This window comes from Anopheles aquasalis, chromosome 3, assembly GCF_943734665.1.
Source record: "Anopheles aquasalis chromosome 3, idAnoAquaMG_Q_19, whole genome shotgun sequence".
NCBI lineage: Eukaryota > Metazoa > Arthropoda > Insecta > Diptera > Culicidae > Anopheles > Anopheles aquasalis.
Window position 1 is genome coordinate 8,550,001 of NC_064878.1, and position 17,500 is coordinate 8,567,500.

A 17,500-nucleotide genomic window follows, 5' to 3' on the forward strand; every position below is an offset into this window, starting at 1 on the left:
CTGCCAAATAACGAAGGGGGCGCACAACTTCTTTCCCTTTTTTCCCGGTTGTATTTCTTCAAGCTCCCAAGAAAGGAGAGATCATTGTACGCGCTATGTGTTTGTGCTAAAGGAGGAGGGGTTTTGAGCATCCATTTTGCTTAGAACCACCACCAGTGGCCCACCCCATCCGTGGTTCTAGCTTTTTTCCCCTTTTTTTTGCTTCTTTGCGCTCGCCATTGTTCTTTTGCCCAGAAGCCGGTCGGTCGAGCCAATATCTTTACGATCGCCATCTGTTGCAAAAGCATTGAGCAGAGAGCGAGAGATGGGGGGAGAAAGATAGAGCGAGTATTGACATCGCACAGAATGGTCGTTTCGGGTTTTACTTTGCTTTCCACTGTTGCTTCACCGCGTTCCACCGCGTTCCTGCGAGCTGTTGGTCCTGCAATCGCTGGCACCCAGTGCGAATGGCAGTCGGGTTTTCCATTTTTTGCCGTTGCTGTGGTGTCCATTTATTTAGCTTGTTTGGCGTGAGCCAAATGAAAAACCTCGCATTTCAATGACGAACAAAACAAAAAATACACAAAGAAACTCCATAAACTTGTGGCACAACTTTGCACCAGCGGCACAATTCAAAAGCACGACCACTGGGACTACTTGCGCAGCGTGGGCACCACTCAACCTGCTGCTCAACCATTTTTCGTCATCAAACGGATGCTTGAAGATGAAATCGTCATGTTACTCTCAAGGTTTTTTTGGTTTTCATAACGAATTCATAGGGAAAATGCAGAATGAACCGTGCGCTTGCGTTGACATGCTTCTCTTGTTCACCATCATTGAGCTGTCGGTTGGGTGCAAGCACCAGAACCAGAAACTAGCACAAAAAAAAAAGAATTTCATTACAAAAAAAATCCTTTCTCATAACAACATGCAAGAATGCAATTCAATTCAATGAAAGTGTAACTTCACTTCGTGTGCCCGTCGTATCACTTTTTACATCTATGCGATCTGTTCCGTGCCAAACCAAGAGGGTTTTGCACATGGCAGGACACTCATGCCACTCTTGAGATTCTAAATAAAATTGCCCGCAATCTATTTCCGAACACCGATCCCAGCGGCCTTCCGGTACGGCACAAACTTCGATGATGATGATAGCAGACCTACGGTACGATACGATGTGACCTGGCTGGCGTATCAAATTTCCGATGAATTCGCAGAATTCTTCGAACCAAACGCCCACTGAGGACAAGTGATATGGGGAGGAAGGAAAAAAAACCCAAAGAACAAATCGACTCGACTGCTTCTTTTGCCTCGCTCTCTGCCTCTCTCGCTGTCGGGGTTTGTCTGCGACGGTGAGGAATTTCGATTTCGGTTTCGGCACACCAACTTAAACAGCAATTACGACGTGGCGCAATGCCGGCCCAGAGTGCGGTTACCTAGAGGTCCTCTACACACTCGCACGCACGCAGGGTGTGATTTATGAATGCGCCCAACGTTTGCCGTTTTTATATCTGCACTACGGCCGAAGCGACGGTGGCGGCTAGAAGCGGCAGAAAGTGGCCAAAACGTCCATCCTCTTGTGACAGACGGCCGCGTGAGTGACAGGTCATAAAATGTAAACTAATTAGTCACCATTTGCTCGCCACCGCGAGCAGATTCTACCGGACCAGAGACAGAGAGAGAGAGAGAGAGAGAGAGAGAGAGAGAGAGAGAGTGGTATGAGGCCGCATGATCAGTCCCCCATTCCTCCTATTGCGGACCTTTTTTTTCTTGTTCTTTTCCTTCATCAAGTGCTTCCGCCCCATCAGAGGACCCACTCTGTAAATTACGAGCCTTGGTTTGTTTAGAAAATTTCCACTTTCCGACCTTTTAACATCAGCTTGTTGTTTGGTATTTTTAATCCGCAAAAGTGATCGCAAACTAGGGCCGTCAAAAGTTGTTCCGCCTTCTCCTTTACTTACCCGAACCACATTGCCGTACAGGCAAAACAGGTTGAACAGCTTGTCCGTGTTGGCGGTACCATTGTCGAGCCCGTACACCATCATTACTGCACCCTGTGGGAAGTGACGATAGAGTGCGATTAGTCCGAAGTGATCGAAGAGTCTTATCAATCTAAATTCATTTTGTACGGTTCCAAATGGATTCATTTGTTGGATCAAAATAGGGGTGTGATCGACAGAGATAACAGATGCGGGCTTCATTATCATGAATGCAACATGATACTGGTGCGGTGCACATCATTAGCAAAGGCTATTTCCGGTTCAAAACTCGGACCACCATGCGCCTCCATCGCACACCGAGATGCACCAGCACCATAGGGTCTGCAAATAGAGAGAGTCAAGAACGTTGCACTCTTACCTGTTGCTGCGTCGGTTGAATGAAGTTAGTCGGTCCGTTCCGTGGCAACGGTGGATCCTTCATCAACCCTGCGTGCGTTCCTGCGGCTGCCGGTTTCCAGTTCTCCGACGGATGGAAGTCCGGTGGTGAGAAGTTCGGTGGAAACCCATTTCCTCCACCAGCACCTAGCAGAGCAGGTTCTACAAAGCACGCGAGAGAGAGAGAAACGAAAACAAATATTAATTGCCATTATCTTTCACGTCAGTGTCATGCTGACATTTCAGGGGGTCTTTTATACTAAGGAGTACTACTTCTTCTTCTTCTTCTCTTGGGTTCTGTATGGGGATGAACTTTACGGTTCTAGAGGCATCATCTATCTAACCGTTAAGAAATGAACCGAACGACCATTTAAGCCAGCAATGAAGGGAACGAAATAAGAAGACGAAAGGAGAAGGAAGGAGATGGGAAAAGGACATTTGCGGTATAGGGAGAGAGCGAGGCGCTTGCACCATGTGGCACCAGAAATGTGCAATAAACTGCGGCCACCCCACCCGGACTCGCGGGGGTACGGTATTTAGAAAGAATGAAAAATTAGAAACTGCCAGCGCCGGCTCTCGAGTTGCGTTCGTGTTGCTTGTGCCACGGGACTGTGCGGTCGTCGCCGGTGTCGGTGTCCGTGTCTGGCAGCCAATTGGTGGTAAGATGAAGCGATATCCATTTTCTAACTGACACCGGTTCGGACGTGCAAGGTACGATAAACAACAGCAAAAAAGAAATCCCCCCGACTATTATCCACTCGACTTGGCCATTCTTTGTGCGCGCGGCTACATGAAGCTGCTGCTGTTGCATTGCAGAGCAGATGGCTGGTTCGGTAGCCCACAGGACGAGGACGACGACGAAATGGATTAGAAGACAAACTCGCGCACCAAAACGATTTATTTGCCTTGAAGAGAGCGCCTTTAGTGCGATGTCACACGAAAACGAAGCACCAGCAACAACGGAGCGAATAGTTAATTATGAGGTTGTCAGAAGCGGCGGACCAGTGTTGTCCGGGGTGCCCGGTCCTATGCGCTACCGCGAGCGCAAACAGCGATTGACTGGCTTGGCAGTGACCGAACGCCGTCGTCGTTCTGTAATCATCGTACCATAAATATTGACGTTTATGCACAGCTAAACAGCAGCCGCTCGAAATGATCGCTTTGATAAACAATTCGACATCGCTCGCTCATTTACTCACTCGCTCAATTCAATCACCATCAATCAATCAATCGCACAGCAGCAGCAGCAGCTTGTTGCATTCCACATTTATCTCTGGCCAAGTGGTGGTGGTGTCCGGATGCGAGGTCGAGCAGTTTCCATCATCCGCCAATGCTCACAGCACACACTCTTATCGCACACACTTCTATGTGAGTTCAAAAGCTGATGCTGCTGCTTCTCTTTCGCGCTAGAGGAATGTGCGTTGTCCGCGTTCAAGTGCTTCGAGTGGTTTTTCACGCCACATTCCGCAATCCCGACCGAAATGGCCCCCTGCTGGTGCTGCTTTCGAGTGCCTATATCCGGCTATACCACACAGCGACGCAATCACGCGATACGAATACGGGACCGCGCTCTTGAGAATCGCTTTTTGATCATCCGCGCAATTCAATGCCGCGGGCGCCCCGGGCGCGAGATGAGAGTTTAGTTGGAAAACCACCCCACGTTCCCTCGCGTATTGATCTCCGTACAGTGCGCTTTTGACGATTGACAACGCTAGCAAGAGTGGGCAATAGATTGGGTGATCCCTCAGGTGAGGTTGAAGCTTGCAATAGAAACGAACGACAAACGGCGTCGTTTGACGTTTGAAACCTGGCAGCGGGACAATCATTGCATGCGCACTCGGTGCCCTCGGGAATGCAATTTCAACTGCTGCCGGGAATCGGGAGTCAAGGGCAGGAAAATACCGGAAATAACTTGACCAACGGCTAGATCGAATTTCGGTAGAAATCACCACTAGAGAAACACACTTCCAGGTCCGTGAGCACGTGACACGTGACAGGACGACGTTCAGGTGAAAACTGTTCAGGACAAATCTTCCAAAAGTTAGCTTCTGGTGTCGACGAAGTTCCTCCCAGGGGCTCGCAACTGGAACGAGCGGGAAGGAGGTACTTTTCCGGTTTCACACCTTATGCCAAGCGCTCATCATTGTGGCACAAGTTGTCGGGGGACAAATACAATGGGTACCAAATGAGTTCTCTTGTTGCAATCTCGTTTAAAGTTTTCAGTTCCCGACTCTCGTGATCAAATGATTCGAAGGGAAACTTGTGCTTAAGAGGCCCTTCTTCCTCTCAGGACACGTGTTTGTAGTTAGTTTGAGAACGGTGTTAACAACTATTTGAACTGTTTTTGGGTCACCACAAACGTAGGCATTTCTATGGAAAAGTACATATGAGATGGAGCACTCTGGAGGCCCAAATTGGGGATGGAGAGTACTGAGATGTCCAGAAGGACCATTCTGGGACTACAAAGTACGTGAGATATGTTTTGGTCCAGCCACTAAACCCGTTACTGCAAGACACCGCTTCCACAGAATGTAGACCACGAAAAACCACGAAAATACTCGGGCTTTAGAAGGGACACTACACGTTCCAGATTGTGTAACGCCCAGGAATGAAGATAAACTGGCAGCAAGTCCAGCAAGCAAAGCCAGCATACGAGTCGTACAGTGCGCTGCATTCGGTGATGCAATTTATCAAATCCACGTTGTTTATCCCTTTTGTTTACCCCTCTCTACTCTATTTCTTGTGCCACACGCCGCAGAAGTGGCGGCGAGATTTATCTTGATCAAAAATTGATTTCAAGTAACTCGGCGACGACATTCATTACCCCGAGCCGAGAGTGTGTAATGCATGTTTTGCAAGAAGCATTTCGAGTACGAGCCGCCATCTTACAAGCACCTTAGAGAACGGAGGACGACAACCAGGACGACCAGGACGACCACGACGACGACGACGACACTTCACTTATCCGGTTTTGCTCGAGTGTCCTCTCTTCCAAACGACACTCCTCTGTGGATGGAGGAAACAGGGGAGCGACAAGACACAAGAAGGAGAAGGAGGTAAGAGGGACAGTAAACGACTTTTGAGTCGATGGCGGCGGAGTGCTTCGTTAAATCACGTCCTTTAGGGTTGGAGCACCATATGCATGGTTAGCGCCCATGTACCCTCGGTGCTGTAGACGTTATTGTACGTCTCGGGGCACGTTCCGGTTTGCAACAGTTTAAGGCGCTTCACAGTGGCCCCCGTCCCTTGGCCAGCCAGCAGAGCAGAGCTCGATGAAGATATGATATGTGCCAGGCGGTAAAAGGCCAGCAGAGTGCAGACGATACGATGACGGCACTGAACTGAAGCGTGTGTACATCCATCAATTGGTGGCGGCGAAGCGCTTCGATGCATAATGCGATCCCCTTCTCCCTGATTCTGGTCATGGCACGACCACGACCACCAAGATGCCAATCTACGAGAGAGAGGACAGTTTAACGAGTTAAATTGCCATATTCATTCCCCCGCACGCAGTGCGATCCCTCGTTACAAGAAAGCAATTTCAGGAGAAGCCCCAAGTGTCTCCCAAAGCGGTCTTTAGTTATTTGGCGTTAACTCTCGGACAAAGGTCCCATAGGGACACAATTTGAGAAGTTAAACGTTACCTCTAAAAGCTGGCCACGCGTAGCCATGGTGTTAATGAAATAATGCTCGCTTAAACCTACAAATTCCCCCTTCACGGTTGGAGGAAGAAACATGAGTTCCACTTATGTTCTTCCGGTGGAGCACAAGTGGATTTTTGTTTATTTCAAAGCCCACACCGCGTAGCTCCTCGCACAGACACATTGGGTGTCGAGGGCGAGCATGGGCATGTGCTGCATTCGACCACGACCACGACCACGACCAACCACCGGAAGCTTGACGCTGGTGGCTGGGAAACAAATGTTGCAGATAAATTCTGGCTTATGCATGTGAAGCTTGCGGGATAAGGGAATGGGGAAAAATGGAATCCTCGCCACAAAGCCAACTGGCGAGCGTTACATAAGACCATGAAGTGTGTTGCAGTCACTGCTGCTGCTGCTGCTGCTGTTGCTGCGGTACATAGATAAGTTGGAAACAATGTCGAGAACTGCGCTCGCAGGATTTCAAAATTGGCTCCATAAACCTAGTGATAAACACAGAATTCATTTTGTTTTCTCTTCACACGGGAAGAGTTTCAATAAATTAAAAGAAAGAAATTGCCGTTTCACCATATTGGATGCTGGATACAACCACCTCAGGAATCTGTGGTGTCGAAACCTGGGTTTGAAATTAAACCGGATAGTAAATTTATCGAACCGCTCTGTCCGAGACCGGATGTTGTGCGCTTCGGAAACAACGGAGGAGCTGCTAATTTGCTTCGTTACACTTCCGTTCCATTTGCTATCCGGTGTATCCGGTGTTATCCAGCTTGCAGCACATGCAACTAGTTTATCGTTTTGACCCTGCGCGAGAGAGGTGCTGGTAACAATAATATTCTCACTTTTTCACTTCGCTTTGTAACAGCATCAGCTATGAATGGGGAAATGGTCGTCCATTGTGTGTTTTGTTTGCGCTTTTCGCAGCGTTTGCGTCATCGGGTACCACACAACCAACCAACCGGAAGGAGTTACTTGTGGGGATTCTTTATCGGAAAGCACTAAAAAGTAAAGCTATAGTGAGACAGGGATACGATTGGTTACGAAACCAACAAAAGAAAACCTTTAGTAGGAGAGAAAAAAAATACAGTTACACAGTTATATCGACATCTTCCGCCAAATGTTAATCCCTAAAGGACCTCAAAGATCTTCCCACATGCGAACTCCTCCCATTAAACGAATTCTAGCTTGAAGCTCGAAAAGAACTTCCGACGACGGGGACTTAAGGTTCGTCTTTTAATGTCCTTTTGAGGTCCCTTTTTCGCCCTTCCCTCCCGTGGTTCAGAGTCAGCATACAATTGAATGTTAATGAAGCATTGTTCAGCCGCTCGCAACCACCAATGGTCGCCCAGCCCATGAAATGGACAATTAATTTTCTGCTTTCCTCTCACACTAAGCCCCTCTTCATTTCTTTTTTCTATGACATGAGGATTTGTCAAGATAAAAAAACCACCATTTTGCGAAATGAATGACAAATTTGCGTTCTTGTGCCAACTTTTGGCATGCACCGCCCCATTTTTGGCACGTTCCGCCGCTCCACACAAGCCAATCGCAAGACGACGACGACGCAGACGAAGCGTTTCTTTTTTGTGTCTTTTTCTTTCGCACCAAAAAATATGTAGAATATTTTTAAAAAAATATCTCACCCCAGGGAAGAGAGCAGGGGGCCTTTGACATGCTTTTGCGCGGTTCTGGTTCGCATCCACCATCATCACCACCACCATCATCATCATTCAGTTCTACGCTGCGAGTGCTTTGTCCGGGATTTAGCGGATCAAAGCATGTTAATAAGGACCGCTCGGGCGTTCGTCCACGCAAACTTTTGTCCTCGATAATCCTCACGAGAGACGAGACCACACCGTGCGCTTTTCGGGTGGGATTAAATCGTGATAAAATCTGCTGCTTCACCGAATCACGGGACAAGACCAGGCCCGTGACAGGATATGATAAAATAGTCATAAAGTACAGCCGAGACACCTGACTACCTCGACACCTGCTTTTGCTCGAGCCCGGAAGAAAACAATCCGAAAGTCACTTCTCGTCCGCATCTAAAACTTACTTTTTACGGTTTTCCTCACCGTTGACTTCAAGGCACCGGGAGTGAGTGACAAACAGAGTAAAGAAAGGTTCGCGCCATGAGCCCGGGGAGCAGGCAGCAGGTGGAATGGTTATTTTGTCCAGTCAGCTCGCTTTCACGTCACGCGGCGGATCGTGAAGTTTCTTTTTGCGAGGGGGTGCTGAAATGGGGTGCGAAAAACTTTCCCCCAGGGACACCGAGGGAGAGAGAGAGAGAGCGAGGCGTGTGTATTACAGGGTTTATTAGTTCCAGCTCCTGGATGAACTCGAATACTTGAGATTTTTTTATTTTTAAGGCAGGTAAATTTTGGTGCCAACTAAAACTTTTTGTGCTGCTTCCGCTGCTTTTGAATGCATCAAGGGTTTTTGGGGCTTTCTCGTTACGAAGCACGAGACAGATCCAATTGGTTCCGGTTGCCTTGACACAAAGGAACTTTCGAAAGGGAAGTTTTCAAGATTAGTAAGCAATTTAAAAAAATAGAAAAAGAAACTGCTTTCAATCCAGAGGCAGAACATTTTAGATGAATTTTTGGACAGTCAAATGGAGAGCATTCCTTCGGGATGTGTGTCTAACATCACGCTATCTGGCGTTCCAATAAGCCAACAGCGATACACCAGCAACGCAATATCGGTTCTGGTATTTATCAACACAAGAGAATGCTCTTTTCATTCCCAGATTTTGCTCTTGAGATTGTGCTTCCATCCATTTTGTTCCAACCCCTTGATTGAATGCACAAGCACAGCGCAGCGCTCGAGCAGTGATCGAAGCCCATCAATCATGCCGATGAAAATAAATTTCCCCCCTGCCTTTGCCTCCGATTTTTTCTCCGGATGCGAGATCCCAGCCGAGAGAGCTAGCACATGAAGCGAAGTTATCCATTAACGTGATCCACACGTGGTGGTACCGTTGGATTGCCAATGGACACACTGCCGCGCTCGTACTGGTGCAACGATGTGAACGATGGTTTGTCGATGAATTAAAACGACATCATAATCCGTCAGATAATGTTCATAAATCAGAATAAAATTTATGTTTCTACGCCCCTCCGGGAGCCGTTTTTTTTTTGCGCGCCATTTGTTTTGCTTGTGAGTGTGTGGGGGGTGCATTGCCGCACGTCGCCGCCGACAATAATCACCCAAGTGCTGCTGCTGCTACTGCTGATGGGAAAGTTTCTCGTGTGCACCACAGGCCATGCATACGACGGCGAGCGATCTGCTGCAGCAGCACACGCGTCGACCGACCGACCGTCGCGTCGATGCAACAAACCGTCGAGAGTTCATCAGATTAAATTCGTATAAATAAACATGTCGCTGCGCATGAATTATGAATTAAACTTTGCCATTCGCTCGTCCGTTCGTTCGCCATTTGTTAAGTGAGATGGATAGAAATAGCAGACCAGCTTTTGGTGCGGAGCGGAGCGGCATCGTCTTTCACCTTCACCACGTGTGCATGATGGATGCAAATTCGCCAGCCAGCCAGCCAGCCAGCGATATGAAGAGTTTTATTGGGCCGTTAGGGACCGAGGGTAGTGGATCATATTTCACCCACCGCTAGGCGTTTGTGGTTGAGGGTTGAGAGGTCGAACGAGAGAGAGAGAGAGTGAGGGACATCTCGCAATTCATTCGCCAAATTGTTCAGTATTTTTGGCAAATTGTTCCAACGGTTGTAACACACTCCACTCCTTTATGGGGGCTTCGATGAGAGAGTTCAACGTAAGCAGCATGAGCAGCAGCAGCTTGTCATCCCAGTGGTACATTTGTAACTGGATACGCCTCTTAGCTGTGTTCCATTTCCAGCGAAACCTCGAAGAAGCGGCGGCCAGGACGCAATCAATACTCACCCCTCTGCGTAATGATGCCATTCTGCGTGACGGCCCTCTCCTTGGACACCGGAAAGACTCGCCACCATTATCATTATACCGCCTACGACAGCTTCATCTTGAGTCGATGACAGTAGCCACGCCATGAAAGCGAGAAGCGACAGACAAAGCGAAGGGAAGAAGAATGAATTGGGCGAACAAATTGTAATGGCCGGTCTCTGGTTTGTGGCGTCTGGTTACTACGACTTCTTCTTCTTAGGCAGGAAAGCCGCCATCATAATTTCTTGTTACGCTTGCCGAGCTTTTCCATGAGGGGAAACCCACTCGACAGAATGCTGCTGCTGCTCCTGGTCTTCCCTGTGGGGCGGCGAGCAATTGTCAACCATTAGCAGTTGACACACATTAACATAAAACAGCATTAGCTGCTGCTTTGGGCTCCTTTAGGTAAGGGAATGGAAGTGACACTCGCGGTTTTTGGGGCAAAAAAAGAAAATGATCTCTTTGCAAGGGAACTGGAGAGCGCTTTTGTGTTGCACACATTAATGCTCTAGGCCTGTGTGGGCCGTTCCGCTAGCGTCTTTTTGAGCTCTCCGGACATTCCACCACTTAAGTGGCAACCAAATCCCCCGAGACTGCACTCATCGTCGACAGATTGACCCACTTAGCTAGGTCGGCATACGCCTCTTCTAGGTGTGCTTGCGATTACATTACACATTACAGATGGAAACGAAGTCGAATCCGTCTTCAAAAGAACGCCGCCTTTTCGATAACAATCACGAGTGGCGATTTGTTGGAAGTCAGAAGATAAAGAAGAGCTTGTGGTTTGGGCTGATAGGTACCGTCTTCTCGTCATTCTCATTATAGAGGTGATGCCAAGGTGACTAGTAGGGCGGGTATTGTTTGAAGTGCACGAAGAGGGTACGCTGCAGACGAAGAAAACTCCCAGAGGCTACCATCGCCACCAATTTGGATTCCATGGATCACCTACCAGCCGCCCAGCTCAACGCAGGATACGAAAAATGGAAATAGAACAAAGAGCTCAGCTCTGGTGCTGTGCAGTGAGCCAGGTAGCGCCAGCCAGGAGCGTTCCGAGTAGCTTGCACAGATGGAATAAATTGCCTTTCTGCAGAAAGCTGTGCTGCTGCTAGACGTTGATTTACTCATCATGCTACTCCTCGTTCCATGTTTTTTTTGTGGAGGGTTTTGTGGTGCACATTGAAGACGATTGATAAGATCTTTAGAAGATGTTGAACACAGACAGGTTGTAACAATTGAAGTGCTCGATAAGAAGGATCCAGAAACACTTGGTGCTGGCAAACATTCCTCGCTTACACAACTCCATTCCGAATAGAACCTTTCGTCCCTGGCCCGGGGGCACGCAATAAAGCTGAAGAAGTTGATGAAAATCTCGATGCAATAAATTGTACCACATTGATCCCGCGTAGTTCTGAGCGAAAGAGAGAGAGCGGGCGCCACATAAAAATAAAAACAAAAGCACTGTCCGTCATGAATACAAATCGAATTCAGTATCCGACCGTCGCCACTGATTGCTCTACGCAATTGAAGCGCGATGAAGTAAGCAAACGGGATTTCATCATGTTTTACTACGGGGGGGCCAAAGGGGGAAAGGGTTCTTGCTCAAACAGGGAAACAAGTGGCAAGTGGAGGAAAAATACTTGATTGAATTATCTGTGCAGCCCGGGGGTGCCGGGGGTTTATACAAGAGCAATCAAATCAAGATTAGGATATCGTCCCACCCAGTTCAATAATGGTGAGCGAGCAAAGGCAGCATCCGAGAATTGTTCTCCACTCGGCGCCAAAGTAAAGAGTAAGTTGTGTACCACGGGCTGGGGACGTGCCGCTCTAGAGCTTACCAGCAGCTGTTACACAAAAATCACGTCCCAACCGGGGACACAAACGGATGATCTTGAACAGAACCTTCCCCAGCTCATGTTTTTCATTAGAACGTCACGACCATCGTCAAAAATCGAATCCAGAGAGAGAAAGAGCACCGATTGTGCGTTGTGGAGGGATGAAATGCTGCCGAACTTCGCTTCGACTCGACAAACAAACACAAAACACAATATGCTCTTAATATATGCGCGCATGCTGGTTGGCTCCTCGGAGATCACGCGTCACAAATTACGGCCCAAAGCCGCGTAATTGGGCTTCGGCCACCAAATGGACGCTACTATCGCTGGAAAGTGCCATTCGCGGTAATGGCGCAATGGTGGAGAAAATTGGATAGCGTCGCTGACCGAATCTAATTGAATTTTCATTTCATTCCCCCCACTAGCGGGCGTTGCGACGACAATGAAAGCATCATTATGTTCACTCAGTTATCGAGGATGATGGTGTTTAGCCATCGGCAGCTGGCTAGGTGGGAAAGCTTTCACTTGGCGCGGTTGTGGTTGCGGATCAGAGCGATCAGGATAGTGTCCCGCCATCAATAGTTGATCAGATGGGTTATAAATCGATTATCTGGGAGAGTTAGAGTGCTGAAAGTGTTTCCATTCAATTGATTTAGCTCAAATTGCCAACAATTTATGTTACTTATGCTGTTGGCGTAAAATAAAAAAAAGCCCCAGAACTAAGGAGATAAAGTCCCTGAGCTCCTTCGAGGCGTGAAGCCGGACCGGACCGTACCGCTGTGTCTTGACGCTGGTGACCATTTTCCCATCATCGCCATTACTCATCCTCAAACACGCTGGCAAACGTACGTGACGGATGAACCGTGTAGTGTCGTCAGCTCAGACGATGGCCTTTGCCACTTTACTACCTTGGCCAACGCGAGACCAACGTGAACCATCGTCCCATCTCGTCCTGTCAACCCTGCCCATCCCGCCGCATTCGCGGCTTTGATTAATTGTCACCGAAGCGTAGCGAAATGTCAAAAAAGGGTCGCGGCTGACTTCTGGAAGCAGCTGAGTGCGCGCGCGCGCGCGCCCGGCCCTGGTTCAAAACATTGCAACAATGTCAAAACCGACGACGATGGTTACGATGATAATCGTCGGTCGGTCGGGCTGGCACATTTTACGCGCCACGTCACATCCCCCACCCTCCTGGCGAACGCACCATTTCGCAAAAGATTAATTATTCTCGATTACACATTGTAAGAGGGCGCGAGAAAACCCATTTACACACTCACACTGCCTGAGGAGTAGAGCCGAAGATGAGCACTGGATGAGCACCTCTTCCTTTTTTAAACTCTTCCTCACGGCTTATCGTGATCGTGACGGTGGCGCGAAGGCAGGACAGCGAGCGTGCCTTTCCTGTACTGTTTGCGAGCGGCGGTAATGAAAGAAAAACATTTGCAAAATGGTGTGGCGATTGGGGTTAATTGAGAGAAAACAAAGTCCCTGAAACCTTTTTGAAACGCCGCTCAAGAACAAGGTGAAGGGTTTGTTGGAAAATGGGTTCTCACCGGGCGAGCGTTCATCAGTCAGAGAAACGAAGCGAATTTCCATTTCTCATCCCGCTCCTTAAAAGTAAGGGGAAGAGGGTGGCTGCTGGGCACGGAATTCAATTTATTAGCAACATAAACCCCGCGCTAGAAATGATTCGTCAGCCGTAGACGGTATAGAGCTCTCGCGAAAGGACTCATCATCGCGCGTACGCAAGCATCCGCCGTTGCAGTGGAAATCGCAAACCACCAGGCGTCTCCATCCGTCACACGGCGCAGAAGGGATGATTGATCGTAAGCGACATTCCGCCCCAAAATGGTCACGGTGCTTCATCACCATCATCCCACTCGTGACCCCCTTTTCTTCCCCGAGCATTTGGGCGCTGGATAGCATTTTTGCTCTAATTAGCCATCGCCGGAACGGCTGCTGCAACTGATGCTGTTGGTGATGCTGATGATGATGATGATGACGATGATATGATCACGGCACATTTCTTTCGGCGATGATGTTTTGCGATGGGTGGCGTCACCTGACACACGAGGACACGTGATGGGGAGTGGGATTACACGCCACAGTGGTCACGCACTGCTCTCTCTCTCTCTCTCTCTCTCTCTCTCTCTCTCTCTCTCTCTCTCTCTCTCTCTCTCTCTCTCGCTCAGAGGAACTCCTGGGTGTGTGGTTGAAGATTATTTATGCTTCACACGAACCGGTTGCAGCTGGTGTGTGCGGTTTGATGACGAAACCCCCCGGTGCACCCCTCGTACGCCGAATGTATGATGAGTAATTACTGGCGGCGATTCAATGCCGATGCTGCTGCTGCGCTCGCTGCAAATTCGTTCATCCACTTGAAATGTGAAATTAATCCGACTCCATCCCCTTTTTGGCGCGGGAGTTGGGTTGGAAAACATGCACACACAATTATTGAATGCATTTTCCAGCGAACGCAACGACGCGAATTTCACTCGATTTTTGTAAATGGTTTCGTAATGGCGCACAACAAGCGATGGCGTAATCGTAATTTCCGGCAAACAATTGCCTTTGCCATTATGTCGATTAAGGCTCTCGGCTAGACTTCAAAGGAGCGCTCTTGTTGGTTCGTTGTGGACGAGAAATCCTACTTTATGCTTTTGAGGGACTGCCTCGGAGACTGTTTAACTTGGCGAATGACGTTGGACGGGGTTTTCCGTTTTATCAATTATGTTGCTCTATGCAACCCAACTCGTTTTATGCTGGTCACTAGAGAGAATGGTAACGGTTAATGGAGGTATGTGAAAACGTGGCGCTGCTTTACCTGCAGTCGCTGTCAACAACAACCATCGCTTTGTACTCCAGAGCGGGCGTTTCGTGCTAGCGAAGGATAACTCAACCAAGCCAGCGAATAACGAGGCATCCCAAGAGGCAACTCGTACAACATCCCAGTACACCCCTCCCCAAAAGCCCAAAGCAAACACTCTCTGTATCTCTCTCTCTCCCTAGAATTTTGAAAAAGCAAATACCATGCGCCTCCATCATGAAGCCCAACGAAGTAACGAACTCTCTCATTCTCTCTCACAAACAGGTAGATCTTCCTTAGTTGATCCTCACCATGACGATAGACACCAGGAATAAATCAATGAAATATTCAATAATACACAACATGAGATCGGGCACCATGCGGAGGAGCTGTGGATCCCATTGGTGAAATTGGCACAAAGCTATATTTAAGATTTCAGTGCACACATACGAGGCACAGGCAGAAGTTGGTTATTGGTTTCTAAAGCATCTCTCTGACTATTATACTGGTATGCATGCATGTAATCTGCCGAGCCATCTGCTTGTCACACGCCCAGACAGGAGACATCGAAACCGAAGATTGGCTTATACGGTCGCTATCCGGTTTTGCATCCTGCACTGACACCTTCCACTCCTGCCACAAAACACGCGCCGTAATCTACCAAACAGGTTGCATATTTCCATCGTCACTTTATAACTCTGTCTTTGCTGTCGAGCAAGGAGCAAGAGTTAGGACACCGAGCGGAGAGCTTATCCTTCCCCGTGTGCCCCCTTCTGTCCTCCTGTCCTGTTTTGTTGCATAATGTTTCCCTGTGTTCTCGTACACATAGCTACAGCGCTGCGGCATACTGAGACAACAAATTTGTCCCCATTGGACGATATCTTGAAGATGGAATCGACCGGAATCCGTCTGTTCGTCCCGTGTGCCTGTGTGTTCGCCCGCTCGCTACTTCCACTCCATTTACTGTAGCTTCCGACAAGCTCTAGCAGCCAAATGGAATGTCAAACATGCCCGACCCGGCCCGGTGTGAGCGTGGAATGGCAGCTGAGAGCATTCCCAACTCCAAGGAACGATGCTCAGCGGGAAATTCGATTTTTTTTTGTTATGCCAACAGCCACCACCACCAGAAGCATCCGTCGTTACATCCGAGCGAGCGCTGTCACAGTCCTTAAATTGAGGGATTTACATAATTACAAAATACCTGAGACGAGGCGGCCTCCATCCTCTCTCCATCATTCTCTCTTACTAATGACATGATGACGAGCCGAGCAAGATGCGTGTCACCCACGACGCAAGCAGCAAGTCACGTAACACATTTCACAAACAATTCCATTTTAGTCAACATTATTACAATGGAGATGTACAACGAGCTCGAGACCTCGGGAGCTATCGAGAGACTTACACCGAAAGAACCGCTATCGATCGACATTATGTTGAGGTGTCGGGGAACCGAATCCATCATATTTATCACACTTATCACACACATCACGTGTGAGGAGCATAACATGATGACTAAGCGGTGCTCGATAGGCCCCCGCCCGCAAAAGGCAAGCAACATGAGAGCATGTTTTTATTGCGAGATGATTTTTCTTCCGACACACTCCAGAGGTCAGTACGTGGTGGTGGCGCGTACAACGGAAACAATAAGGAAGCGAAATGAGGAGCAGAATATGTGCGGATGTGCGTCTCCACCTCCTACTTCACCAGCGATGGTGTGTGGGAACGATAATCTTTCATCATCTTCTGCTCGTCGATACATGCACGTTCGTCTAAGAAATCAATAATAAAACCCATAGCGGAACCCTCGGAGGTACCACACCACCACCACCAACACACCACCAACCACCATCATAATCATGGATGAAATCTGGGTTTATGTGGCCGCTTCATGTCAATGTCTTCTTTCGTGCCTTCCTTCCAACAACACCAAAATGGGATAAGAAAAAGAAGCAAAATACCAGCTTCTGCGAGGAGAATGATTGAGCTTTTCTTTTTGATTTTCGTCGTCGCCGCCGTCGTCGTAGTTTCATCAAGTGTCCGGGTGCGTGCGCGCGCGTGTGTGTTGGCACAATATGATGCGAAGACTCTCAATCAAATATATCTCCTTCGATCATTCAATTTAGTGGGCCACACATTTTTGGGACCACGTGCCGGGGACGATATCCCACGCGATATGCTCTTTCATTTGTGGTCAGAAGGTCCGCTCTCCTCCCAGTGGAGCACTCCTCTACTACGGAGGCAGATAAGAAAATATTTTTGGTCCCACACAATGGCCCCCGCAGCAGCAGCAGCAGCAGGAACCGCGCACTAATCGGATTTCGCAAACGCTCACGTATTCCCGGGTAACGCACAGCCAGGGAACAGATAGCTCTGCGAATACGATAAGCGCATTTGTGGGTTCCTGGATTCATTCGCGCGAAGGGACAAAATTGTTCCTTCCTTCCTTCCTTCCTTCTTCGATCCGGACAGATGGATGGATGGATGGATGGATAGATGAAAAATGCCATCATGCGCACGGTACTTCTCCTTCTTCCGTCGTGTCGATTGCCTTTGATTTTGTTTCCCATTTTGATGCTCCATTTGCTGCGCCATTTGCTGCGCCGAACGATCGTCCAATTAATGGAAACGGAATGGACCAAATGGAGCAGGCACACCACGACGATGATGACGACGACGACGACCACTTCCATCTTCCAGCGCTCAAGTGGCTTTCGAGTCACACTCGAGCGCACCGGGAAAAGTTGGTTTAGGCGCGCCATGGCCCGCAGCCAAGTTGTTTGCTCTGTTCAAGATGCTTTGGAAAATGGATCCGGAAAAGAAGAGAAAAATGAATCGGAAAAGACGTCATCAAGATGGAAAATATGACGGATGGATTGATGGATAGCGCACGGAGAGCCAAAGAGAAAGAGAGAGAGAG

At 48.5% G+C, this 17,500-nt stretch overlaps 1 protein-coding gene across 12 annotated transcripts in view; it reads right to left on the minus strand.

The window, feature by feature from the left end:
* The window catches only part of LOC126578875 (heterogeneous nuclear ribonucleoprotein L), a 146,743-nt gene that overhangs the window by 5,927 nt on the left and 123,316 nt on the right, over positions 1-17,500 (minus strand). For all 12 annotated transcript variants that reach the window (XM_050241850.1, XM_050241856.1, XM_050241855.1 and 9 more), the window contains 2 exons: positions 2,338-2,516; positions 1,941-2,033 (listed from right to left, as the gene is read on the minus strand). In XM_050241850.1, the coding sequence (XP_050097807.1) occupies positions 1,941-2,033; positions 2,338-2,516 (272 nt within the window). The remainder of the gene's footprint in view (positions 1-1,940; positions 2,034-2,337; positions 2,517-17,500) is intronic.